The sequence below is a fragment of the Anser cygnoides genome, chromosome 9 (genome assembly GCF_040182565.1).
Source record: "Anser cygnoides isolate HZ-2024a breed goose chromosome 9, Taihu_goose_T2T_genome, whole genome shotgun sequence".
In the NCBI taxonomy this organism is placed as follows: domain Eukaryota; kingdom Metazoa; phylum Chordata; class Aves; order Anseriformes; family Anatidae; genus Anser; species Anser cygnoides.
The window spans coordinates 25,671,931-25,694,922 of NC_089881.1; the positions used below are offsets into that span (position 1 = coordinate 25,671,931).

The 22,992-nt window shown below is 48.2% G+C and overlaps 1 protein-coding gene across 3 annotated transcripts in view; it reads right to left on the reverse strand.

Moving 5' to 3' along the window:
* Positions 1 to 6,007: 6,007 nt before the first annotated feature.
* Positions 6,008 to 22,992, reverse strand: part of TIPARP (TCDD inducible poly(ADP-ribose) polymerase) — a 30,845-nt gene continuing 13,860 nt past the window's right edge. For all 3 annotated transcript variants that reach the window (XM_067002605.1, XM_048059471.2, XM_067002606.1), the window contains exons 3-6: positions 13,093 to 13,261; positions 11,421 to 11,602; positions 7,338 to 7,613; positions 6,008 to 6,750 (exon numbers count right to left, since the gene is read on the reverse strand). In XM_067002605.1, coding sequence (XP_066858706.1) covers positions 6,303 to 6,750; positions 7,338 to 7,613; positions 11,421 to 11,602; positions 13,093 to 13,261 — 1,075 coding nt within the window. In that variant the 3' untranslated portion in view covers positions 6,008 to 6,302. The remainder of the gene's footprint in view (positions 6,751 to 7,337; positions 7,614 to 11,420; positions 11,603 to 13,092; positions 13,262 to 22,992) is intronic.

The following is a 22,992-nucleotide window of genomic DNA, read 5'->3' on the forward strand; positions in this document are numbered from 1 at the left end:
ACATCAGGCAGTGCATTGGCCTCACCGCTATCAGGGCGAAAATTAAAGTATTTTAGTCTGACGAAGCAAATACTGAGTTCATGGGAAATAAACAGGAATTCGACTCCATAGTGGTATTTACTGCAAAATTTCCTTACCAAGGCCTTTGCACAGCCTGGCACAACAGGCGTGCTGTAATGGCATTTTCAATAAAATCCTGTCCTGGTAGGCAGCAGTGTGAACTCCTGCACAAACCTTAGCTGTGTAAGATTTTTCTCATGGAGGTCCCAGTTTTTGTACATCTGTGCGTGATTTGTCTTGGCGTGCAAAACAAAAGAAATCCTGTGTATTATTGAAATATCATTGCATTTAAATACCCAGCTTGACTTTTTCCATAAAGAAAAGAGTATAAAACACCTTACAAACTGATCCACAACATTATCACAGCTGTTTAAATTCTTACCCTGCATCCCAGCTCAGACAGAAATTCATGGAAAAACTGCATCTTTTGAAAAAAAAGAAAAAAAAAAGAAGAAAGCCCTCGCCAGGTGCCACGTGCTGAGGCCATGGGGCGTGTTGGAGGAGCAAGGCGAGAACGAGACATCCGGACGTGGTGCGCGGGCGGGTTTTGCTGCTCTCACACCCATGCATGAAGAAATGCACTGGAGTATTTACCAAAAATTGCAGGTGTCTGAGCTGTAATTTGAGGGGACTGGCAGCAGACCTAACCGTGCGCACGAATTCCAGTCGGAGAGCTGTTTTGACAGCCCTTTGGTAATAGCCCCAGTGGTGCCAGCGCGCCGCGTGCCGCAGTGTTTACGCGGGGTGAAGGGCGCGCTGTGGCCACCCGCACCAGCGCGGTTACGGCCCAGGTGGAGCGGCCGCGCCGGCTGCGGCTCTTATCGTGCTGCCCGGGGTTACTGATAAACAGACCTGTCGGTGCCATTTATTGCTGGGCCGACCAGCAGGCGAGGCTTGGAGCTGGCTTTGCGGCGGAGGGGAAGAGCAGGGCGGCCTCGAGCATCCCCCGGCAGCTGCTGGGCAAGGAGGGGCAGCCATGGGCTGGAGGCGCTCGTGTAAGCAGCTGCCCGGCGGCTTGAAACCAGGCCAACAGCCCCTGCTTATGACCAGTGATGTCACTCCAAGCAGAGCTGTTTTTAATAAGCTGTTGATATTTAATTAATGGGGATGGTTACTACGTTTAAATTTGCTAGGTGTTTGAAATGCACAGACAGAGGCCAGACAGCCTGGGAAATGAGAGGCAGGGAAACGCCGTGGGGCCGGAGGAGCGCGGGGCGAGGGAGCCAGGCCAGGCCTCGCTGCGAGGGAAGGGCCCGGCCCGCCCGTCAGCACGGGGCCGGGATGAGCAATAGCAGGTTTATGGCACGTCATCGTCATCGGGCTGCTCGTCAGGGGCTGTGGTAACCGCAGGAGATATCCAGGAGGCTTCTGAACTTCCCAGCTCTGAGAGACTTCAGAAGCGTGCTGCAGAGCGAATGCGAGCCCATCACGCCCCTGGACGGGCAGGGGCCTTTCTCGGCCCCGCTCTGACGCCCGAGATAGGCTCGCGCTTCTCCCGAGCAGGGAGGGATTGTGACCTGTAAAGCCGGCTGCTGAGCAGCCTAGGTGGAGACGTGGTGTGAGCCCGAAGCCATCCCCCAGGCGAGGAAGACATCAGCCATGCTGTACGGGGCAGCTGAGGCTGTGCTGGGTGAGCTCCAGGCGCCAGCCCAGCGCCGGCTGCCACCAGGCTGACAGAGCAGCACCCGAACCTCTGCTGCTCCTGCAGCTGCCCGCAGCCCGGCGGTGCCCGTCCCACCCCGGCCAACTTCACACCCAACAGCTTCCCTTGCTCGTGTTACCTCAGATGTCCTGCTAACCACGGGACATCTGCGGTTACACCGATGAAATCCTCCCGGCTTGTGCAACGTGAGTAACAGACCGAGCCAGCTTTTGCTTGCAGTGCAAGGAGGCAGAGACGCCAGCTCACCCTTAGCAATGTGCTTGTTTTTGTTCTCAGTGACGATGCTGCCTGTTGTGATGAGGTATTTTGCAGAACAAAAATACCCTGACAAATCACTGTATACTTTTCTAAAAAGTCATTTCCAGTTTTACTCTGTGGAAAAGTATTAGCTGGAGCCACTCCGGGCAGTGGCTTCAGGATTTCCATTTCCTCCTGCAGAAAGCCTGGCCTTCCAGAAGGAGCAGGAACGGAGATATCTGCGTGTATCCGCAGCTCCCTCCTTCCATTTCGAGCTGGTTCCAAGGCAGCAAAGTGCACGGGGCCCTCGGTGCCCCTGCAGCTCGTCCTTCCCCAGGCAGGAGGGCTGCTCCCCAGCCCCGCCACGTCTCTGCTCATCCCACCCAACACACCAGCTGGGCAGGGACCGCGCTGGCCCAGTTCTGCCTGGTTGACAACACCCATTAACCTAATTGCAAGCTGCAGACGCACGCGAGGAGGAGCACACAGCCTGCTGGGCAGCCCTCCTGCCCCGCTCCTTCTCAAAGGTTTTGGTAACGAGAGCGTGGGCTCACCCAGGGTAGAGCAGCCCTGGTTTAATTTAACTGGTAAGCTTTTACATCCAGGCTGAAAGGCAAAATTTTTTAAGACACACCCCCAATAAAAATAAATAAATAAATAAATAAATAAATCGAGCCCAGCTGAGGAACAGCCCCAGCAGGCGGTGGGAGGCCCGAGGCGGTGTGAAGCGGCGCCTGGTTTCACAGAGACCCTCCGCTCCTGACAGAATACCTGCAACAGCACCCGGGGGTTGGATTTCCTTGCTTTTTGCTTACTTTTTGTTTCCTGACAGTTGATTTCCAGCCGTTGGCACCTTCCTTTCCATTTCCTGAAGTTTCCTCTCTACCACTCCCACTTTCTACTCGTGTTTCTTCCCCGTTGGTTTCCTGGTGGATGTTTCCTTGAGCGCTCCTTACCCTCCCTTCCCCAATTTCTGTTCCTGCTCCTTTCACTCTCCCTTCCTCCCCCTCAGAAGAAACCAATTCTCACTTTTCTTAAATCACTTCCCTGTTTCCTTTTCACTCTCCCTCTCCCCTGCACCCGCACCTCCCCAGCGCTGCCAGTGCCCCCAGCACTGGCCCCCAGCTGCGGCGGGTCGCCCCCAGGCAGCCCCACGGGTTGCTGCGGGATCAGAAGCGCCCCTTGCCCTCCGCTCTGGTTTTCTGTAGGGCATCCTGAGGGTGGTGAGGCCCTGGCGCAGGCTGCCCCGAGGAGCTGGGGCTGCCCCGAACCTGGCAGTGCTGGGCTGGGGGGGATTTGGGCAGCTTGGGCTGGGGGCAGGGGGCCCTGCCCATGCAGAGGGGGCTGGGGGAGCTGTGAGGCCCCTTCCGACACAGAGTTGGGATCATGATGCACCGTTACACCAAGCTGCAAGAAACACCAGTGCTCAAGGCGGGCAGTGGTGCCAGCACCAGCACCGCACTGGCCTCCCCCCCCCCAAGGGGAAGGCCCCATCGGCAGCAGGAGCCTCCCATGGTGCTGGTGCTGGCGGGGGGCTCCTCTGGTGCCCCCCAACCCTCCTGGCCCTACACTCCTCTTCCTAAAGCTCCACAGCGTGGCGAGGCTCGTGAGCTGTGGGCAAGGGCAGCCGAGGTGGCTCGCAGCCTCACGGGAGAGGCCGTTTGTCCTCCTGGGGCCTGCGGAGGACGGAGGCCGGGGCTGAAGGCCGCTTGCCTTCACCCACCAACACGCACCCGGCAGGGCCACGCCGGGGGTGTGCTCGTGCACCCGCAGCTGGGGCGGCCTCTTCCCCTCCGGCCTCCAGAAGTGAAAACGGCAGGGAAATTCCTGGCAGCGGACCGGACGGGTGCTGCTGGGGCGAGAAAGGAGAAGTTCGCCTCAGAGCTGCTCCGTGACTGGGCCTGGCAGCGCAGCCGGCCATCAGGTCCTCCTCACGCGGACGGCCCAGGTCAGGAGCGACCTCCTTCACCCGGGCCCCGTCCTGCTGGAGCTGCTGCGGGCCCGGCACCCGTGGCGTTTCGTCACACAATTTCTGCTTCCAGCTGCTGCTGGGAGAGGCCGCAGATTCATTCCGGGTGAAGTTTGGTAAACAGTTCTGTGCGGGTCAGCTTCGGAGGTATGAAGATTGCATCAGGTCCTGCAGCAAGACAAAACAAAACCAAGCGTATCAATGCACGAGAACGTGTTCCTCGTGGAAGAAAGAAAAGCGGAAGATGATTTATAGTGGGCTAAGTACATTTGAAACAACTTGTACCCGTCTGGCTGGGGGAAAGGGAGCCCGACGGAAATTTAGGAAAGAACAACCCTTAGGTCAATCTGACATTGTTGTCCAGTGGATGGGAAAATGTTCTCATAAAAGCAGACCTCATGGCCGTAAGAGAAGAATTAATTGGGAGGGTTTTTCCACTTGCTGTGACGTTAGCATGGAGGTGACACTGCTGATTGCTGGTGACAGAGGTCACGGAATCACAGAATGATGGAATCACGGAATGGCTTGGTTGGAAGGGACCTCAAAGCCCATCCAGTTCCAACCCCCTGCCACGGGCTGGGATGGAACCCACCCAACGCAGGTTGCCCAGGGCCCCATCCAACCTGGTCTCGAACACCTCTAGGAATGGGGCATCCCCTCTGGGCAACAAGAAGCCCCGGTGGCAGGAGATGCTCTCCAGTTCTGGAACTGAGCTCCCAGTTCTCATTACTGTGCGAGTACCTCAAATTTCCGTGTAGAAACAGCTCAGAAGACGCATTGCCCACACTGCTGGGGTTTGCAGGACAACCCCCGTGCTGTATGTGCCGCTGAAGCCTCGTGCCAGGCGTGCAGGCTGCGGTGCTGGAGCCAGCAGTACCAAATTCCCTCCAGCAGAATCCTCATGGTCTCCTCCTAACGACAGGGAGGCGATTTCACCATGCACGAGCCCAGGGATCAGCTCCTGGGGCCCGCTCCATGCACCACAGCTCCGTGCTCCCACCCGGCATCACTGCATCAAGCGAGGCCACCGAAAGCAGGACAAGACGAGACGATTACTTATCCGTGCTGCAGGAAACCCGGAGCCAGCTCGGCACCACAGCCCAGCACCGTGCAGGGCGCTGGAGGCCACAGACAGGACAAATCCTGCCCCAGAAACCTCCGTGCCGACACGTGGAAAAGCTCAGGTCAGTGACAACAGCAAGGGGAAGTGGGAGGGCAGGAAACCCAGTAACGAGCACTTCAGCAGACCACCTGTGATCGCCGTGCAGGGGTTTCAGTTCAGCTGTATGTATACAAAAACGCCATGCACAAGCACACAGTCCATATATACACTCAGCCCTCCCAGGGACGGCCTCGCTCCCAGCTGGACCGCAGCAGGCAATGACCAGGACATAGTCTGTGGAGCACCATCAGCTCTGGGATTTCGCACAGAAATAAATCCCTTTTTGTAGCATCAGAAATGCTACAGTGCCAGACTCGGCTGAAGGTTTGCTGGTGAGCTGCGGAAGGCACCAAGCGGCCCTAAACCCACACGGACTGCAGCCCTCACTAACCTTTTCCTAACTTTACTTGGGACTGACTTTAGAAAATGATGCCTTTATTTGTGTTTAATAATCCAAACTATGAGCGGGATGTTATTCTGTAATCACCCCAATCCTTTCAAAATAAAGCAATAAAAATACTGGTTAGGAGCATCTCGCATTTAGTATGCTCGGGATGAAAATTATCTGGTTCGGATTATCTAGGACATGAGGAAACAGGCTCAAGTTGCGCCACGGGAGGTTTAGGTTGGACACTGGGAAGAATTTCTTCACAGAGAGGTGGCCAAGCATTGGGAGGTGGTGGAGTCCCCATCGCTGGAGGCATTCAGAGATGTGTGAGTGCAGCACTGAGTGACACATTTTAGGGACACGACACGGTAGGTCAGGTCGGTGGCTGCACTCAGTGATCCCGAAGGTCTTTTCCAACCTAGGTGGTTCCACGATTCTATCTGGAAATGGCCATCTATGAGATTTCAAGATCAGATTTCTAGTAACTGCAACGTACACAAAACACAACCGCAAGTACCCACACAAACACAGCTTTAAACACGAATATTTACTAACATAAATAAACAGTGTTTTATAACAAAAGGCACAGATTTTCAACTATAAACAATGGAAAAATATTTACAATTTGCACATACATCATCAAACAGCAAGTGCACAATTGGTCACTTCAGATCTTCCTTTCTATATTTTCAGATTTAACTCCTTGCAAGCAAGTAATTTTACTCAGTTCTGCAACGTTCAATTTATTTATTTTTTTTACACAAAAACCGCTACAAATGTAAATAGGAGTTCATTAAAATGAATAATTTAGCAGCACAGGTTTTCAAATGGAGACAGTGTTGCTAACTTCTTCGTACTGGATAATAAAATAAGGGTAGCTCTGATCATCGTTAAAAATGACAAAAATCTGAGGCTCAAAGTAATTGTCCACGCAAGAGTCGTAGAGGTCACTGGTGATGCTGCCCGGGTTCACGGGGGGAGGTCTCCTCATGGTGTGATTGCCCACTGTGTATCTTCCCGTCAGTACTTTAGCCAAGAACATGTAATGAACTCCTTTGGGTGACCTTTTGGAAAAGTTATGAGAATAGCTCGCCTTTCTGGCAAAGTAACTGCCCTGTCCGAACATGGTGGCGTGCTTCCCGCAGACACGCGGGTCGAAGTTGTGCTTGCAGATCCCATCCACCACGTCCTGGGAGGTGCCATGGAACAAATGCCTTTCGTTCATTATCCTGTCAAGCCCGGTCATTTTTTTGGACATATACTCCTTTTTCCTGGAATAGAAAATGGAAAGTGAAGATGAGTATTCATTGTGGATCTGCAAACAAAGAGCAGTATTCACTGCAGCTGTTAAAGTAAAAGGCATCAGTATTATCCTCTGCGATACTGGAGCTGTCAGAGGAGATTGGTAAACATTTCTGGGTGGATAACAAGACTGGTCTTCTGCTTTCAAAGCAAGCTTTTGCATGAGTTTTGTATTATTGAAAGATCCTGAACTGATCCTGCTGGAGGTCTGTCATCTGTACGGCAGCAAAGGCAAAGCAGCTTGAAAACTGCTTACTCTTCGTTTGGCTTGGAGGTGAACTGAAATAGTTTTCAACTAGGTATCCCAGATTTATTTTGAGGTTTCTGTGAAAGCACATTTTACAGAACTTATCAATAGATAGCTTACAAAAGCTCTTACAAAGGTAATTTCAGGACAAGATGTTTTTCAGATATTCAACTGAAGATGCTGCTTTTCTTCAGGAAGTCTGGATTTTATGTATCCTAATCAATGATAAATTGATATTTTGTAGCCCGAATCAAACATTCTAAGGTATTTTTCTACTACTGTAAAAGAATGGCATTAGCATTGCCTTACCTTTTATATTTCTCCCAAAGAAACTGATTTTGCACTCTCAGAATTTTCAAAATTTTATATTTGGTCTCTGGCACAGTCTTGTGAAACAGGTTATAAATGGTTCTATAGCTTTTATCTTCCTTCGAAACAGGCACTTGGATGAAGTCCTGAGATGGATCCATACTAATCCAGGTTTCAGGATAGAAGTTTGGAGAGGTAACAGCAGTTGGAGATAAGACGTGTGAGGAAACTGGTTCAGCTGATAGAGAGGGTACTGGAGAATTGCCACCTAGAGTCCTAGGATGGGAAGAAGAACAGATTTACATTTCAATATTCCCAAGCCAAACAGTTTCTAATCACACTTATTTGGTTACCAACATTTCTTAAACAATCGCTGCTCTCCTTGGTTCCGTAACAATTTACATAACCTTAATGCTTGTTTAAAACAGTCAGGCCACCTATTTCTTCTTTTTAAACTCCTGCCTCCACTCAAGCCAATACCAAACCCTTGACTTTCAGGCATGCCGTCCCACCTAGGAAATTCTCACTGGCTGGTGGGGATTTAAAAGCCTGTTATCACCTGTATCATTCACATCCTGGGGTGGAATGGTGGAGTAGTGGTGATAAACTACAGAACAGGCAGAATGCTACCAATACAATTACTTTATAACTGTAAGCTCATTTTAACATACAGGATAAGAAGAGCAGAGACTACAATACAAGGAACAGAACCATACACTTTCTTGCTCAGTATAAATAAGGAATAGCTCTATGTTATATATAACATTTTACGGGCAAAACTTGCATATATTTCACTACATTACGTAGAAGAGTATATGTTTTTAGTACTACCTGCTATCCTACTGAGGAAGGCTCTCCCTATTTTCATGTGCGCAGGCCAGCTGCAGATTTGCATTTGCAGTTACTTATTTTCATGTGATGGAGCAGCCCCTCCTTTTGGGAGTGCTGCCAGGTAAGAAGAGGTCAGCAAAGGAAGAAGGAGGGGAACTGCTGCCTCTAATGCTCAGGGCAGAAGAGCACAGTGTACACCAGAAAGGGAACATACCCTGGCAAAATCAAGTTGATGTGGACACTGACTGTGGTTCCGGCAAGATTTCATTCTTAATAAATACCTGCACCGGTGTGCAATTTGTTATGCTTTTGAACCTGCTAAATTTAGATAAAGAGTATGGTGCTTGTGGCTTACGTTCACCTGATTATAATCTGAACAAGCAAGCTTTACTCAGCTGAATAATCCTTACTTATTGGAGTTCTCCCACTTACGTCAATGGAAATACTTTGAACATGCAAAGCTTGCAGGTTCAGGCTCTGGTTTCAAACTGTAAGCACACAGATCTTCAGCTCACGCTGAAGCTGGTGAGGCTCCCTTTAAGCTGCACAAATACAAGGAATTATCTCAGCCTTCACCAGATGAACATTTTACCAAAGTGCTCTCTTATAGGAAAAGGTGCTACCGATTCCAGGACCAACCAGCGACGACAAATGGGCGATGTGCAATCAGAAGCGGGCAGCTCTCGGTAGGAAAGGTTATGAAGTGCCAGCTCTCCACTGCCTGACTCAGAAGACAGAAGGCAAATCTGGTCTCCAAAGAGCACAGCGGATCTTAACTACGCTCATGAATTTCTCAGGTCACTTGTGTTCTGATAAACATCATGGCTAAAACATAAGGAGAAAATGTGTTCTGCCTAGGAGGAAATGGGGAAGAGAATTTTGTGCATTCACCTTGGGCAAGGCGAGCTTTGCCAACATCCAAGGCCAAGCCCTGACCCCCCAAGCACATGCAATTGGATTTAGCACATCGGAACGATAGGCAAACCAGCTCCCCCACCTTGTTTTTGCAGACAGCAAGTTTACTGGGGAACAAATTCTCAGCTCTGCTAAAGGCAACACTATTTTCTGCAGAGTGAACCTTCAAGAATCAGTCGTCCTCTGTTCACACACGATTCTGCCTGAAAGCCAATCTGTTCCCAAGGTATACTAAAAACACCTGCAGAGTAACTTCTGATTTCCATGCCTGTTGGCCTGCTTTCTCTGCAGAGCCAACGTAATTACCTAGATAAGTAACAACTCTACAGGTATTCACATCTTCGCTACTGAGATGTCAATTACGGTTGCCTTCCAGAATTTTTAATGCTGCTGATACATGAGCCTGAAAGAACCTTGTGTTAGTTTTTGTGTGACCTAGAAATAATTTCATGTGATTTTCTGATTGCTTTTGAGCTTTTCAAGTCTAGAAAAAAAGGGGGGGAGACTATTTTTAACTTGATACGTCTGATTTGGATAACAGAGACAGTAAGCTGTAACAGCACTCACACTATTCAGAGCAGAAACACTCTTTAAAATACTTTTCACGTGCCTTTCACCTGCTGTTCAAAGCTGAAAAGAGACCTCATTCATTTGCATGGATTTGACTGAACTCACACTTCTTCTCACTGTGTATTAATAGTTTAAAAGAAACCCAAAAGATGGATTTTTTTAGAGTGAGTTTTAAAATAGCAGTCTACAATATTCCACTGTGGTTTTCTTTTTTTTTTTTTCTTCCCAAAGTCCCCTGGTAGAAATATTACTGCAGCACCTCACGCACTGACACTCAGACTGGAAGACCAAGCACAAATTAACTGTAAGCTATGGATTAATGAGTAAGTCAGTAAATGCAATAAAAGCACTGCATCCTTCGGTGTACTTTGTTCACTTTCTGACTAGTGTGACTGAAGTGTAAGCATTTATTATACAGGGGAAGGCACTAAAATGTTGGCATTTGTCAACTACTATCACACATTTACCATTGTTTCTGTTCTTTTCCAATTTTATAACTTATTTAAACAGTTGGGGGAAAAAAAACCACTCAGGTAGCATTGTGTGATAGGCAGAGGCAAATACTGACTTTTTAAAGATAGTTCCCATTAATATTCAGAATACTCTTTTGTTCCCAACTGAGAATTGCTGGGTTTTTAAGTCAGAACTACAAGGCCTTTGCATAAAGAAATTAAGAATAGGTTTCCTGCAGAACAACAGAAATTTCAGAGCTTGATTTGTAGGTTTGGTAGACGGCACGAACAGTCACAGTCAGACACTCACGGGTGTAAAACCCCCACTAAAATTACATAATTTTAGCATCTCTCAAAATCATAGACTTAAATTGTAGTAAAATAGTCATTGTTAGCAAAACATCAGAAAAATCCCTTAAAACCTTACTTTTTGTTAAGATCAGAATCATAATCACCATAACAAGAAAGTTCACATTTGGTCTTTTCCTCTGCATCCTCCAAGTATCTTTCTAATAATTCTGGGTTTTCCTCCCGTACAGCCGCATCCAAAGATGTTTCTCACCACCACTTGTTTTGAGGCTCTGACCAAACTCACTTTCGCCTCGCAATCAGATGCTGTAACAACAAAGCACTAACGAGCATTCTAGGCCTAACGCAGCTGCTAAATCTCCTTTGATTGGCCCAGCATGCCAAGTTGCCAGTCAGACTAATGACTTCCACCCCTTTGCTAACAGGACAATGTGTTTCTAACTACTGAACTCTGACAATAACGTTTCCAGCTGTGCTGGTGAGATCACAAAAATGGCATTTTTATGAGTTGTAATCAAAAATGACTACAATGCACCACTTTCCTCGCTCTGCCTTTGATGGTAAGCATGTTCACCCCCATTGAGATGACAATAAAAACAAGGAATGCTTTAATTGCGCTCAAAAATTATGAAATGTTTTTGAACACTCCTTTTTATGGGACCTAGAAGTGATGGCCTGGCAGTCGTGATAGCGGGTGAAATGCTGAAAGCTGGACAATAGTTTGGCAGACTTAAAGTACATCTGTGCTTCTGATGTTCTGAGATCCAAAAGGTACATTACAATCTTCAAATAACAAACAGAGCCCAACGGAGAGGAGTTCCTCCGAAAATATTTGTCTTGAGAAGTGACAAGCAAATAGTTGCCAATATGACCAACATTTTTTATGATTTTTTCTGATTTTTCTACCCAGTGATACCTGTTTCCTTCTCACATCTTAATGAATACAGTCTCATGGACACACCGACACGTAGAGCAAACGCAGTTTCTGTTTTGCTGGGATACATACTGTAAGAACGGCATCAGCACCACGCACGAGCGCAGGAGGGGTCTTCTCTTGATTTCTCGTCTGAAACAGGCGTTTTGCTGGAATCCATCTTTGATGTTTAAGATATACTGATTATGCCAGGTAACAAACCGGACCTCTTTCAGACCCCGGCAGCTGGCTTCTTCAATCAATCTTACAACAGGCTGTTTGAAGAAAATTAAACACAGACATGATAAATTACATGTACAAAAATTAATATTTTTGCCAGGACCCCAAAGAGTCCCTCTACCACTCTCTTCCCCTCCCCTGAAACACACTGACCACCAAAGCCTGTTCAGTTTCGTTTGTAATACCTCCCACAAAGATTTCACAACTTTCCTATGTGATTTGTTCTGATGCTATCACATTTTTACATGTCGAATGTTAGGCCCAATATCTAACCTAAAACTCCCTTGCCACAAATTATTCTCTTTTCGTCTTTCTTTGCTAAATGTGAAGAACATAAGTTTGCTGTAGAACAATCTTTTATATATAATACATTCTCATCGTTTTTGTTTGTTTTTCTATACTAGAGAAACACAGTTGTTTTAATTTCTTGCAGGTCAAACATCCTAAGCTTCTTGTTATTTGTGGTGCTTTCTTCTGGACTCTTTTCAGTACTTGCACTTTTTAAATTTGCAACGCCCCAAACTGTACACAGATTGTACACAGTGCTCTGCTTTAAGCTTCCTACCTTGCTGACAAAGTAAGCATGATGCTTGAAAAGGGAGCGCGTGATGTAATTTACATTGGTGAAGGTATATCTAGTACTGCCAAAATTATAAGACACTGATGAGGTTTTATTCAAAATATTATGTACAGCTGCAGTCAGCCCCAGATGAGCTCTTAACTACCACAGGTATCTAAAAGGCTTTCTGGAGAGCTTACTGGAATGAAGTGAATAGAAGCGTTCTGCTTTTGTTTTGGTTTTCTCTAGCACGGCTGTGTTTAACAGTGGATGTGACTTGTGAGTCCGCAACTGGGGTTAAAAGGTTGGAAGAGAGAAGGCCTGTTTAAAGCTTGACACGGAAAACTGTGTCTGGTAAAGACCAAAGGACAACAGTGACACTGAGTATGTATAAACCACTGGTGAACAGATTTAAACCAAACATTTAGGAAAAGGTTCCTAATTACTGGGGGTGGCAGCTGGGGAACCTTCCTGCTGCAGCAGCACATGACAAACAGCTGGACCCAGCGGCTTTGGGGCACGCATCCTGCGCTGTGTTACCTTTGGGAAACAGGGCAAGAAACTAAGAACTGAAAAGCTAAATGGTAGGGGTAAGCAATAAGAAGGCTGCAGAAAGGTGTCTCCCCTGTCTTAAAACCACATTTCTAAGGATTAGAAAAATTCCTTGGTACTGACGTGGGCCAGTCTGCTCCCAAATTTGACAAGTCAGCCAGCCCCTGCATCTCAGATGTTTTCAGGGATAGCCCATGGAGCGCTACAGCAGGGCACAGCTCTCCTTTGATTGCTGATTTTGCAAACTATGTTAAATACTGAATTGCTTGATTAAGCTCAACAATAACTCCAAGTAACTTTCCAAATTGTTCAAAGAGGAAACAGACTGAAAATATATATATAGTTTATAGTGTACACTGTATATATAGTGTTGGGTTACAACCCAAAAGCAGGATTCCAGAAAGCATTAAATACCTCGGAGTATTCTCTCCAGACGAAGTGGTCCCTGCAGAAGTATTTCCAAACCGTGTAGTAGTTGGAGCTGGAGCTGGGGCAGGATGGCGTGGACAGCCTCCGCATTTGGTCAAACTCAGCAGTTTCATATAATTTCATAACATTCAAATCCACCCAAAACTCGTGTCCCCTGGAAAGAACAAGAGAAGTAAAGAACTCTCACCGCCTGCAATCCATTAAAACCCCCGTGGACAACGGTGAAAAAACCCGTGGCCTTCAGCACGGAAAAGCAGAAGACCAAACCAACCGTCGTCCTGACCCGGTGATATTTATTCCGTGCGCGTGCGCTGCGCACACATCGATACGTGGATCCTTGGCATTTGGAGCACGCTACCTGGGTACACACATCACGCGAGCGGATTGACGAAGCAGCCACATAGCATTCGAAAGGTTATTCCTGTGAAAGTTAGTGCCCCGGGGAAGAAACGCAAATGTAAATGTCTCCAGATGAGGAGCATCTGCTGCCAATCCACCGGAGAGTTCAAGTGTCTTTCATCACGTGCGACAGAAGAGAAGCAGCGTAATATGAAAAGACGACGGGATTTTGCTGTCACGGAGCCAAGGCTGAGGAATATTGGCTTTTTTCAAGTAGCTACATTGCTGCTACAAGAATCAACACTGATACGCGACTTCACGTGAAGTGCCTGGCGCTTTCAAAAGGACACGAGTACGAACTAGAGCTGCAGATGAGGAACCTGAGAGTTTACCCTTTAACTAGAGGGAAAAATAAAAGTGCCTTTTCTCTATGCTTCACAAAGAATGGCTGCGGAGCGGTTCAGCAAGCAGTTTCCAACGCTGGTTCATCAGTCAGTTTTGAGACACCCCCGATTAAAAAATAGAAATCTCCAATCCCAGACTTAGCAGTAAATGAGAACTTAGAACAAGAAATTTATAGAAACCGAGAGAAATGATAGTAGTAGCATTCATTCACCACAATTTTTATTTTTTTTTTCAGAACTGGGATTAATATATTTCCAAAATAATGCTCTCTGCATAATTAGTTTTCTATTTTATAATCCCTACAAGTTGTCAGCTCACTGCTATTCACTAGCAGCTGCAAACCACTGGTTTCTGGAAACGCACCTTTTGAGACTATATCAAATATTTTCTTTGAATTCTTAACAGCAACATAAATAAAGCTGATACTTGAAATCTAAAGCTTATTTTAAAAGTTTTGGCAGACTCATACCATAAACATCAAAGTGTTGTGCATGAAACCGGCCACATCAAGTGACAGCTCTTCTAAACATCTACAGGAGTTTACAAATGCTGATTTGCTTGAGAACGGTTGTGATTTTGCTAGCATTTACACAGTTGCTGAGTTTTGTTATACCACTCTCACAGAAAACTAATGAAGAGTACGATCTGTAAAACACGACCACCAGCTGGAGATGGAAGTGTCCTTCACGTCTGCTTTCCTCCTTTCATTGCATTTGGTCTGTGAACGGCTAAGCACAGCTGGAAGTACCTAGCGCTTTCCTGACACGCATGAGAAGGCAACGTGTCCTGCTCCTGTGAGCCCACGACCAGGGGAGTTCATCCAGTGCTGTCTGAGCAAATTCAGATTACTCTCTGTCTCCAGTATTTTTTTTAACGTAGACTTAGAGATACAGAATAGTCTCAGCAGTTGAACCAGATGCCCTAAGAACACAGCTCCGGGAGCTCTGTCTACAGTTCTCCGGACAAAAAACCCATGCTTCTCTAAAAACTGTCACAGAGCAGAATTAATTAAACTAAAAGATTTGTCAAGACAACGCCATCCCATAAAACCCGTGGAAGGTTTAACAGCTTGTTCCCTACTTGCGCCAAAGCTGTACGCAGCCAGCGCGGTCACAACGTGAGCACAGGGGAAGCAACCCCGTGAGCAGGAGCCGTGCCCTAAGGACCCGCGCCTTCCCCTGAGGCTCGTCCCACCCCGGTGTCCCAGCGGAGGCTGACGCCACCCAACACTTCAGCGATGGCAGGGCACAGCCAGCCACGCTGCTCAAGGCAACGCGTCGCGGCAGCCCGCCTCATTTAGCTGCAGTCTTCGTATCCTACACAGCAGCAAGACCGAGACAAACGCCAGACGCAGGTGATAAGAGATCTGCAGAAGGAAAACGAGCACTAATCAAAATGAATGCCCAGTACGAAGGGACTGAAATTATACGTAGGTCTTACCAAAACAAAAACAAAACCCCAAACAAACCGAAACACACAAGTTCTGTAGCGAAAAAATAAAGTCACCCCGCCTTCCTGGTGTGTAGTCATTTTGTTCCCTAACAACAGGCTACAACAATCTACTTTATTTGAAAACAATGTGTGAAATCATGAGGAAATCATCCCTCTGCAATACCAAGCTGGGTTACTAGTTAGCAGGCAACACAAGAATGGTTTTTAAGTGAATTTCTTCACAAATATACGTTAATGCTGCTTTAGGGACATTTGCTCTTTCTTTATCAACATATACATACTGCTGCCATTCTGAATTTCAGGGTCCAGTAAAAAGCAAGTTTACTTTGATATTGTATTACTCCGGAGTGAAGAGACGGACTCCCTGTTTTGGGGCCGCGTTGCCCATAGGAATCCAAGTCCTGCATCACGACCCCCAGATAAGGTGCTACAAACTTTATTAAACAAGCGCACACAAAGGCGTTTCTCAATGCGAGCTCACGATTGAAGCGTTTGTTCTCACTTTGATCTATTTTCAAGTCAAATACCATAACAAGATTCCAAAGATCTGTGACCTTCAAGAAAGTGCAAAGAAAGGGAAAAGCTTGTCTTTGTATGTAAGATATTTTCTTTTAAAGGCAGTAACCTAGGGGTTTATGTAGTGTTACTATAACTTTGTATATCACATGTGGTATAGACAGATCATGAAAAGATGTTTGCAGTAGTTGTGTGTTAATGCAGTGCAAGGAGAAGGGAATCTGAAAATTGAGATACACTCTGAACACAATAAAAGCTTTCCACTAGCATGCTGAACACTTCAAGAAACAGTCACATACTGGTTAACACCCTAAGAAGTTAAAAGTCTTCACAATTCTGAAGACTGGAAAACAAATTCTGCGGGCACTTGAAGCGTGGCTGGCTGCTGATACATGACTGGGGTATTTCTAACATGTGCTTAACTGTGTTAAAACGCAGCCTGCGGCACGCACACGTAGCTAAGTGGCAGCGCAACGGGAATCAAAGTGATGTGGTGGGGGAACCCTGTGGAAGGAAAAACATTTTTTGAGACGAACACGGTATGAGACTGCTCTTCCTCATGCTTTTACTGCAGAGCAAGTTGATCTCGGTGGGATCTGGGACCAACTCCCAAAACCCTGAGTTGGTGCATGCTCAAGGGACTTTTGTGCGCACGTTTTCTAACTGCAGGGCAAGCGAGGAACTGTTGGGTGTCTGTGCAGCTTTCTTCTAGCAGCGCTGTAACAATGTGAACACTTCACATACAGTTCCAGTAAAAGAAATTTCCATAAGCTTATCTCCTACAGCAAATAAAACCTCGCTACAGCTGAGTTGTACCTGTCTATCCTGTAAGACTCTGTTTGAGACTTACAGGCTGGCAGCTAACGGGAGCTTACGCTGCAAATAGTTTATCTGAAAGCTGAGCATTTTTCTGCGAAACCTGTGCAGAACGTGCCAAGTTGTTTCTCTCACTACCGAAAAATGCAGCAATTCTGTCTGCTGGTTGGAGTTTCTTACATTTTTGCAGCTCTGTTTACGCCTCCTCTCCGTCAGACCCACGTCCCTGTAAGCGAACTGAGGCCGGACGCTCTCTGCTCCCCACCACACGCTGAGAGGTCACCGCAGCGCAAACCTGGGCACCAACCGCCCAGACAGCTGATTGCCAGAGAGCCACAGAACATCCGGAGCTGGAAGGGACCCACGAGGGTCACCAAATCCAGCTCCCGCCTCCACACAGGAGCACCCAAAGCCCAGCCCGTGTGTGACTGCGCTATCCGAATGCCCCTTGAGCTCCAGCAGCTCGGTGCAGTGACCATGTCCCTTGGGGAGCCCGACCACCTCTGGGTGCAGAACCTTTCCCTAACCCCCAGCCTGACCCTCCCCTGTCCCACCTCCATGCCGTCCCCTCGGGTCCTGTCGCTGTCCCCAGGGAGCAGAGCTCAGCGCCTGCCCCCCGCTCCCCGTGAGGGAGCTGCAGGCCGCCACGAGGCCTGCCCTGGGCCGGACACGCACGTACGCTCTAGATTTGAATACAACACGTGAAGTGCTCTGGTCTTCTCATTTCGAAACAGAAATGATGGGTCTGCCTGCCTGTAAAGGTCACAGCGTTTCTGAGCAGCCCCTCGGCGCGTGCCTGTTACCCGAAGCGACGCGCCCTCCTCGGGGCCGCAGCTCCGCAGCCTCCGGGGGAAAGAGCTGCGGGGGGGAGCCCCGGAGGCTGCCTTGTTCCCTGGGGAAAAGGTGGGCTCAAGTTATTCCTGACATACGGGTAATTTAAAAACTGGTGCGGCATCCTCTGTCCATCGCCCGCAGCCATGGATAGAGAAAGCTTCAGCAGTTTCCTTCGGGATGTAACGCAGAAGCATTTTCCTGAAACTCAAACTTCTGTTAAAATAGGGATGCTTTAAAATGGCACTTTTATTTATTTTTTTTTTTTAAAGTCAGTGAAGGGTTTAGAATGCTACTTTCCATTAATTTTAACAGAAAACTGAGCGATCAAGTTATCTAAACACACTGAAATCTACACAAACTAATTTTTCCATGAATATTTTAACTATATACTTTTGAAGTCCCCTCATTTTGTACCTCACATTAGTTAGAGTAACAATGCATTTTATACAGCTGAAAATTTTAGACAAATGCATTTATTTAAGTGACTGCATCTGAAAAATACATTATGTGCCGGAAAACTGCCTGATTTTTGGGGGGATAATTTATAATATGGGGAATAAGAAACCACATTCTTCTGCTAAAAATCTTAAATCACATAAAATATAGATTACTTTTTTATTTATTTGCATTAACAGTTTCTATTCAGAAGTATTCACTTTTTCAAATTACATTTACTGGCATTCAAGCTCTGAAATCCTGAAATATATTTAGCAGTTGTTTAATAATAGCTCTTCAGTTTAAGCACTTCCTCTGTATATTAAGAAGCCTATTACCAGCTTATATAATGCGAGGCCATGGAAAAAAATTGAATTGTGATTACGGTGGGTGATTGCGTGATTATATTCCTGCTTGCAGCTTTAAGACACCGGTGATGAAAGCAAATGTGACAACTGCACCTCTCCACTGCCTACGGCCTAAATACAGGACAAAGACCCCACGTTTAGGGCTCAAGAAGAGACTGCTGGATGCTCAAGGTTGCGTCCGAAACGTTCTTTAGGATAACATCCCTTTACCTTCACCGCAGCACGATGCTCAGCTCCTTCTGAGGCACAGCGTACGCTGAAACAGAAAGCTGCGACCTAAAGGAGAGGATGAAGCAACCACTGTGGGTTGAATCCTAACGGGGAGGGGGAAACCAAGAGCACGCCACCCAGCCGCCCGCGGCACCGCTCTGCTCCCCGGAGCAGCACGGGAGCACTGGCGGTGCGGCACGCAGCTGCGGCAGCGCGGGGAGCTGCGCACATGGCAGCGCCCACGCTCGCGGCGATGGCGCGGCGATGGCGCGGCGATGGCACGGCGGCACACGGACACACGGGGCCGGGGGAAGAGCAGAAAGGAGACGGTGACTCCAGCTTGGCAGGTGCTCGGGAAAGCAGGCAGGCTTCAGATACCTCAGGGGGACAAAGCGTTACTCTCTGTGCGCACCGCAGCAGGAACAAGCTGCGGGACGGCTTGAAATGAGTAATAAAAACAACAGGTTTTTTTCTACAGTGTTTCCAAATTAAAATTTATTGAACTTCTCTGCAAACACCACAAAGCTTCCTGCTTCTGAAGCAGAGATTGCTATCCCCATTTTACCCCGGAGAGACTTAAACAGCTTCTCCAAAATCATACAGAGAATCTGCAAGAGGTGGGAACAGAGATTTCTTAAGAACTCCTCCTCAATGACTAACCAAATAAAGGTCTGTTTATAAAATAAAGCAGCTCAATGGAATTATTTTCACTAAAAGAATAAGCATATTGAACCCTATTAAGAGTACAGCACACAAAGAAAACCAAATTTGGTGCTGTGTAACAGCAGCAGTTCAAAACAAAATTCCACAAGTGCCCTCAAAAGCAGGACCTGGCTCCCCGAGTAAGCCACATTTTCTCTGTACCCTCACCGTAAGGCCTGACACAATGACAACCTCTTCAGGACACCGAACTGGGCAGGCACCTCTAACAGCAAGTTATAATATTAATAATATTAATATAATATTAATGCCTTGGGGTGATGAAGGTAGCCTGCTAAAGTAAGGATGGTTTGGGTTCACTTTGTCTTGTGCTCTTCTGAAGAACTTCAGTCCTGTGTGAATCTTCTACGCTCTTTCCACTTCGTAAGAATTGCAGAACTTTCATCCTATGTACAAATAGATGACTAGAAGAAACAGCTTTTGTAAATGCTATGAAAACGCATGTGGTTTCAAACTCTTCTCCTGAGTTCAGTTACATGTCATGAGTCTCACCGCAAACAGAGTTCAGAAAAAAAAAAGAAACGGAGTGATCAACAAAGGTTAGTGCAGGAAATGAAACTCGGTTCCCATCAGAACAGCTGTGATACAAAGCACGACTGAGAGCTAAACACTGCTTAGATGATGAAACTGTTGATTTTCTCTCTATGACTAAGCCAGTTCCTCTCTGCAATAGCAACAACCTGAAAGGCACTCAGGGGAGCAAAGGAACTTAAGAGACCCAAGCAGGTACGAAAACCTGTAGTACTGAAGCCTGCAGGGCTCGCCAGATCCAACTCGGTTACTACAGGAGCTGTAAGCCAGGTCTGCGCGCCGCCTGCTGACCCCACACCACATAGTTCCCCTCCCCTGGCCAGCAGGGCTGGAAGGTGCAGGTTGTAGCACGGCTCCAGGTGGGAGATGAGAGGAAACCGAGCGGCACTTGCAGTATAACGTCCTAGCGAGACCTTTCTTTTGAAGCACAGGTGCCGGCAGTTGGTAGAACCAACAGCAGGTCTTAGACGACTGCAGCCTGAAGAGACTCCCATCAAAATTGGTACCGATTCCACTGGGAGTAACAGCAAGTAAGGGAAGGGCCCGGCGAGCACTCAGCAAGGGACACGGTCTCTCCAAGCAGTTCTTCACCAGACAGCAATGCAAATGCTGCCAGACCCTACCCGGCTGCTAAGAGGAACACGTCTGCGAAAAGAAAGCATCACCCTCCTGCACGGAGCACTGCTGCGCGCCGGGGCAAGAAGGAACACAAGCCGGTAAACACGAGCCCGCAGCCTCGATCTTATCGGTCCCTGGTGTTCTGTCACTGAAACGAGAGGGGCAGCAGGTGACAGGGCAGGAAATGAGTTCACTGTTTCACTTAATTTGTTCCCTCCTGCGTGACACTGCTTCGCTCTGCTGTAAGGCGCGCAGCAGATGGACGGTCAGAAAGAAGCAGAAGAGATAAAGGTGCTCCAGAAAGATTTACCACGCAGCTACAGGCTCCAGCCTCGGAAAACAAACAAACAAACACACAAGCCCGTGTTTTTCCATCGCTACAGCAACGGAGCTGGCAGGACGCAGGCACCAGCTCGGGCTCAGGGCCTGCAGCAGGCAGGCTGTGCCCGCAGCACGCCCCGGCCGCTCCGCCTGCCTCCCTCCCCTCCGGGCGGCCAGCGGGGTGCTGGGGTAACGCGGTCCTCTGGTGTGAGCGCCTGCCGGGTCCTAACAAAGCAATAAGGATGGCAAATGTGTCCGGATCTTCCCAGGACTGCTGCACGCACCGCATTTCTCATAACCTGGATCCACGTTTCGGCTTCTCTTTGCAGCAGGGCTGCCCCTGCCCGAGGCAGCGTGCTGCTCTCACAGGCCTCCTGCCCACGCCGGCTGAGGATGTTCCACCCGGGGCTTTCTGCCTGGGTTTTGGTATCGCTGCAATGGCACAAAGCAGCTCTAAAACCCATCGGCTGAGCTTGCTGCTGCTACGGGGCACCATGAGGGACTAAGCTATTCGACCCCAAGCTTTTACTCACAATATTTTCAGAGTGAACACTTTTTTTTAGAGCTTGGAAGACACAAGACACTAGCCATGCATGTAGTAACACGGGTTTCTGGCTACAAATTCAGCGACTTTTACACCACCTTAGAAGTGTAAATTTGAAAACGTACTGAATAGAAGGTTCTTTTTTCTCCCTTTAAGTGCTCTCTGGGGTCAGGGGCCCATGGTATTTGTTCTGGAGACAGCAGGAGCACAGCTCTGCGTGGCAGTGGCGCTTGGATGGGAGCAGGTTCTCAAACTGCTTGAGAACGGTGTTTGCTTTCACACAGCCGCAGTGCCAGCACTCTCTGAAGCATTCGGATGCTGTCTACAGCCCTACTTTTCAAAAAGTCTTCTGCGCACACATACCTGAGCTTTTTTCTACTTTACAACGTTATCCAATCTCAGGAGTTAACTACCGAGAAGCACCTCTGAGATTCATGATAAATACTGAAACTGTACCAGTCCCAGCAAGGCTTTACGTAACACGACCGTAGGCAGGCCACGGCTAACCTGCAGCAGCAGCCACCAGGCCAGGTGTTTCGGTTTCCGAATGCCATCCAGGTGTTTCACCCCACATCCTCCACAGGCAGCAGCCCAGGAAAGAGACTTCTTCATACCTCTGACTACGAGAAGTGCATCTTACAGGTATTACTCAGCCCGAATTCACGCCGACACGTGCCAACTAGGCAGGAACTTCACGATCGCTGCTCTCGCTAAGCAAATAACTGCAGCAGCCTCTTTCTGTTCCCCATCCCTAACGGAGGGGGCCGGCAGACAGTGCAGCTCCGCTGTGACCGCCGGGTTACCTGCAGGCACCTCCTCTGCGCAGGTCTCAATCCTCCTTTCAGAAAGGGCTGCCTTATTGCCCCGAGCACACACGGAGCAGCCTGACCGCAGCCTGACGCCAGGTGATGCCGTTTCCAAAATCTGGTTATTGACACGGACCGAGACAAGGGACAGGGGCGACTGCTGACTCCTGGCAGCTCCGCGCCGTGCCTGCAACTTCACCCGATTTGTACAGCCAGAAGCCAATTAGCTTTAGTTCATATGTAAATGCTGCTATAAATCGGGGTAAAAACGCATTCATTGGAGCACGCTGGCATAAAGCACAAGGCAAACACTTCTAAAAACACTTCGCATGCTCTTTATGTAGGGGCCCTGTTTTGCATTCCTTCTAGCAGGGAATTAGAAGACGTTCAGACCCACTCAGCCGTGCGTACTCACGAAACGCCGCACAAAATCACAAGGCACGCTGAATGTCAGCTGTTTTCTCATCTCCGCTGTTATCAACAACACGAGTTCTCTCGCACACTGACAGCTGTGCAGATCAGAACGAAAACTTCCCAAATTTAACCATTTAATACGTCAGACCACGTGCAGAAGCCCCTGAACGACCGACGTGCTTCCACCGCGCCCTCCCGGACTCCCGAATCACAGAGGCACATCCTGACAGCACCAGGACGAGTCACAGCACGAAGCCAAGAGCGAAGGAGGCCTCGTTCCCTGCACACAAACCTTTGTCCCTCCCTTCCCTTGGCAGAACACGGGCCGTGCGTCCCACCTGCCTCTCCTGGCTGCGGCCGTGCCTGCTGGCCTGTGCTCTCCAGCTGCAGGGAATCAGTCCATACACACACACGGGTAACGAAAATAGAGGCTTTTAGTCCTCTGCAGAACCTGCCTGCAGTTGGACAGCGAGGCTTATGCTTTATTTAGAGCAAAGACAGATGTAGGTGGGCGGAAAAGGAACCGGGCAACCGCATGGCCTCAGATTGCAGAGAC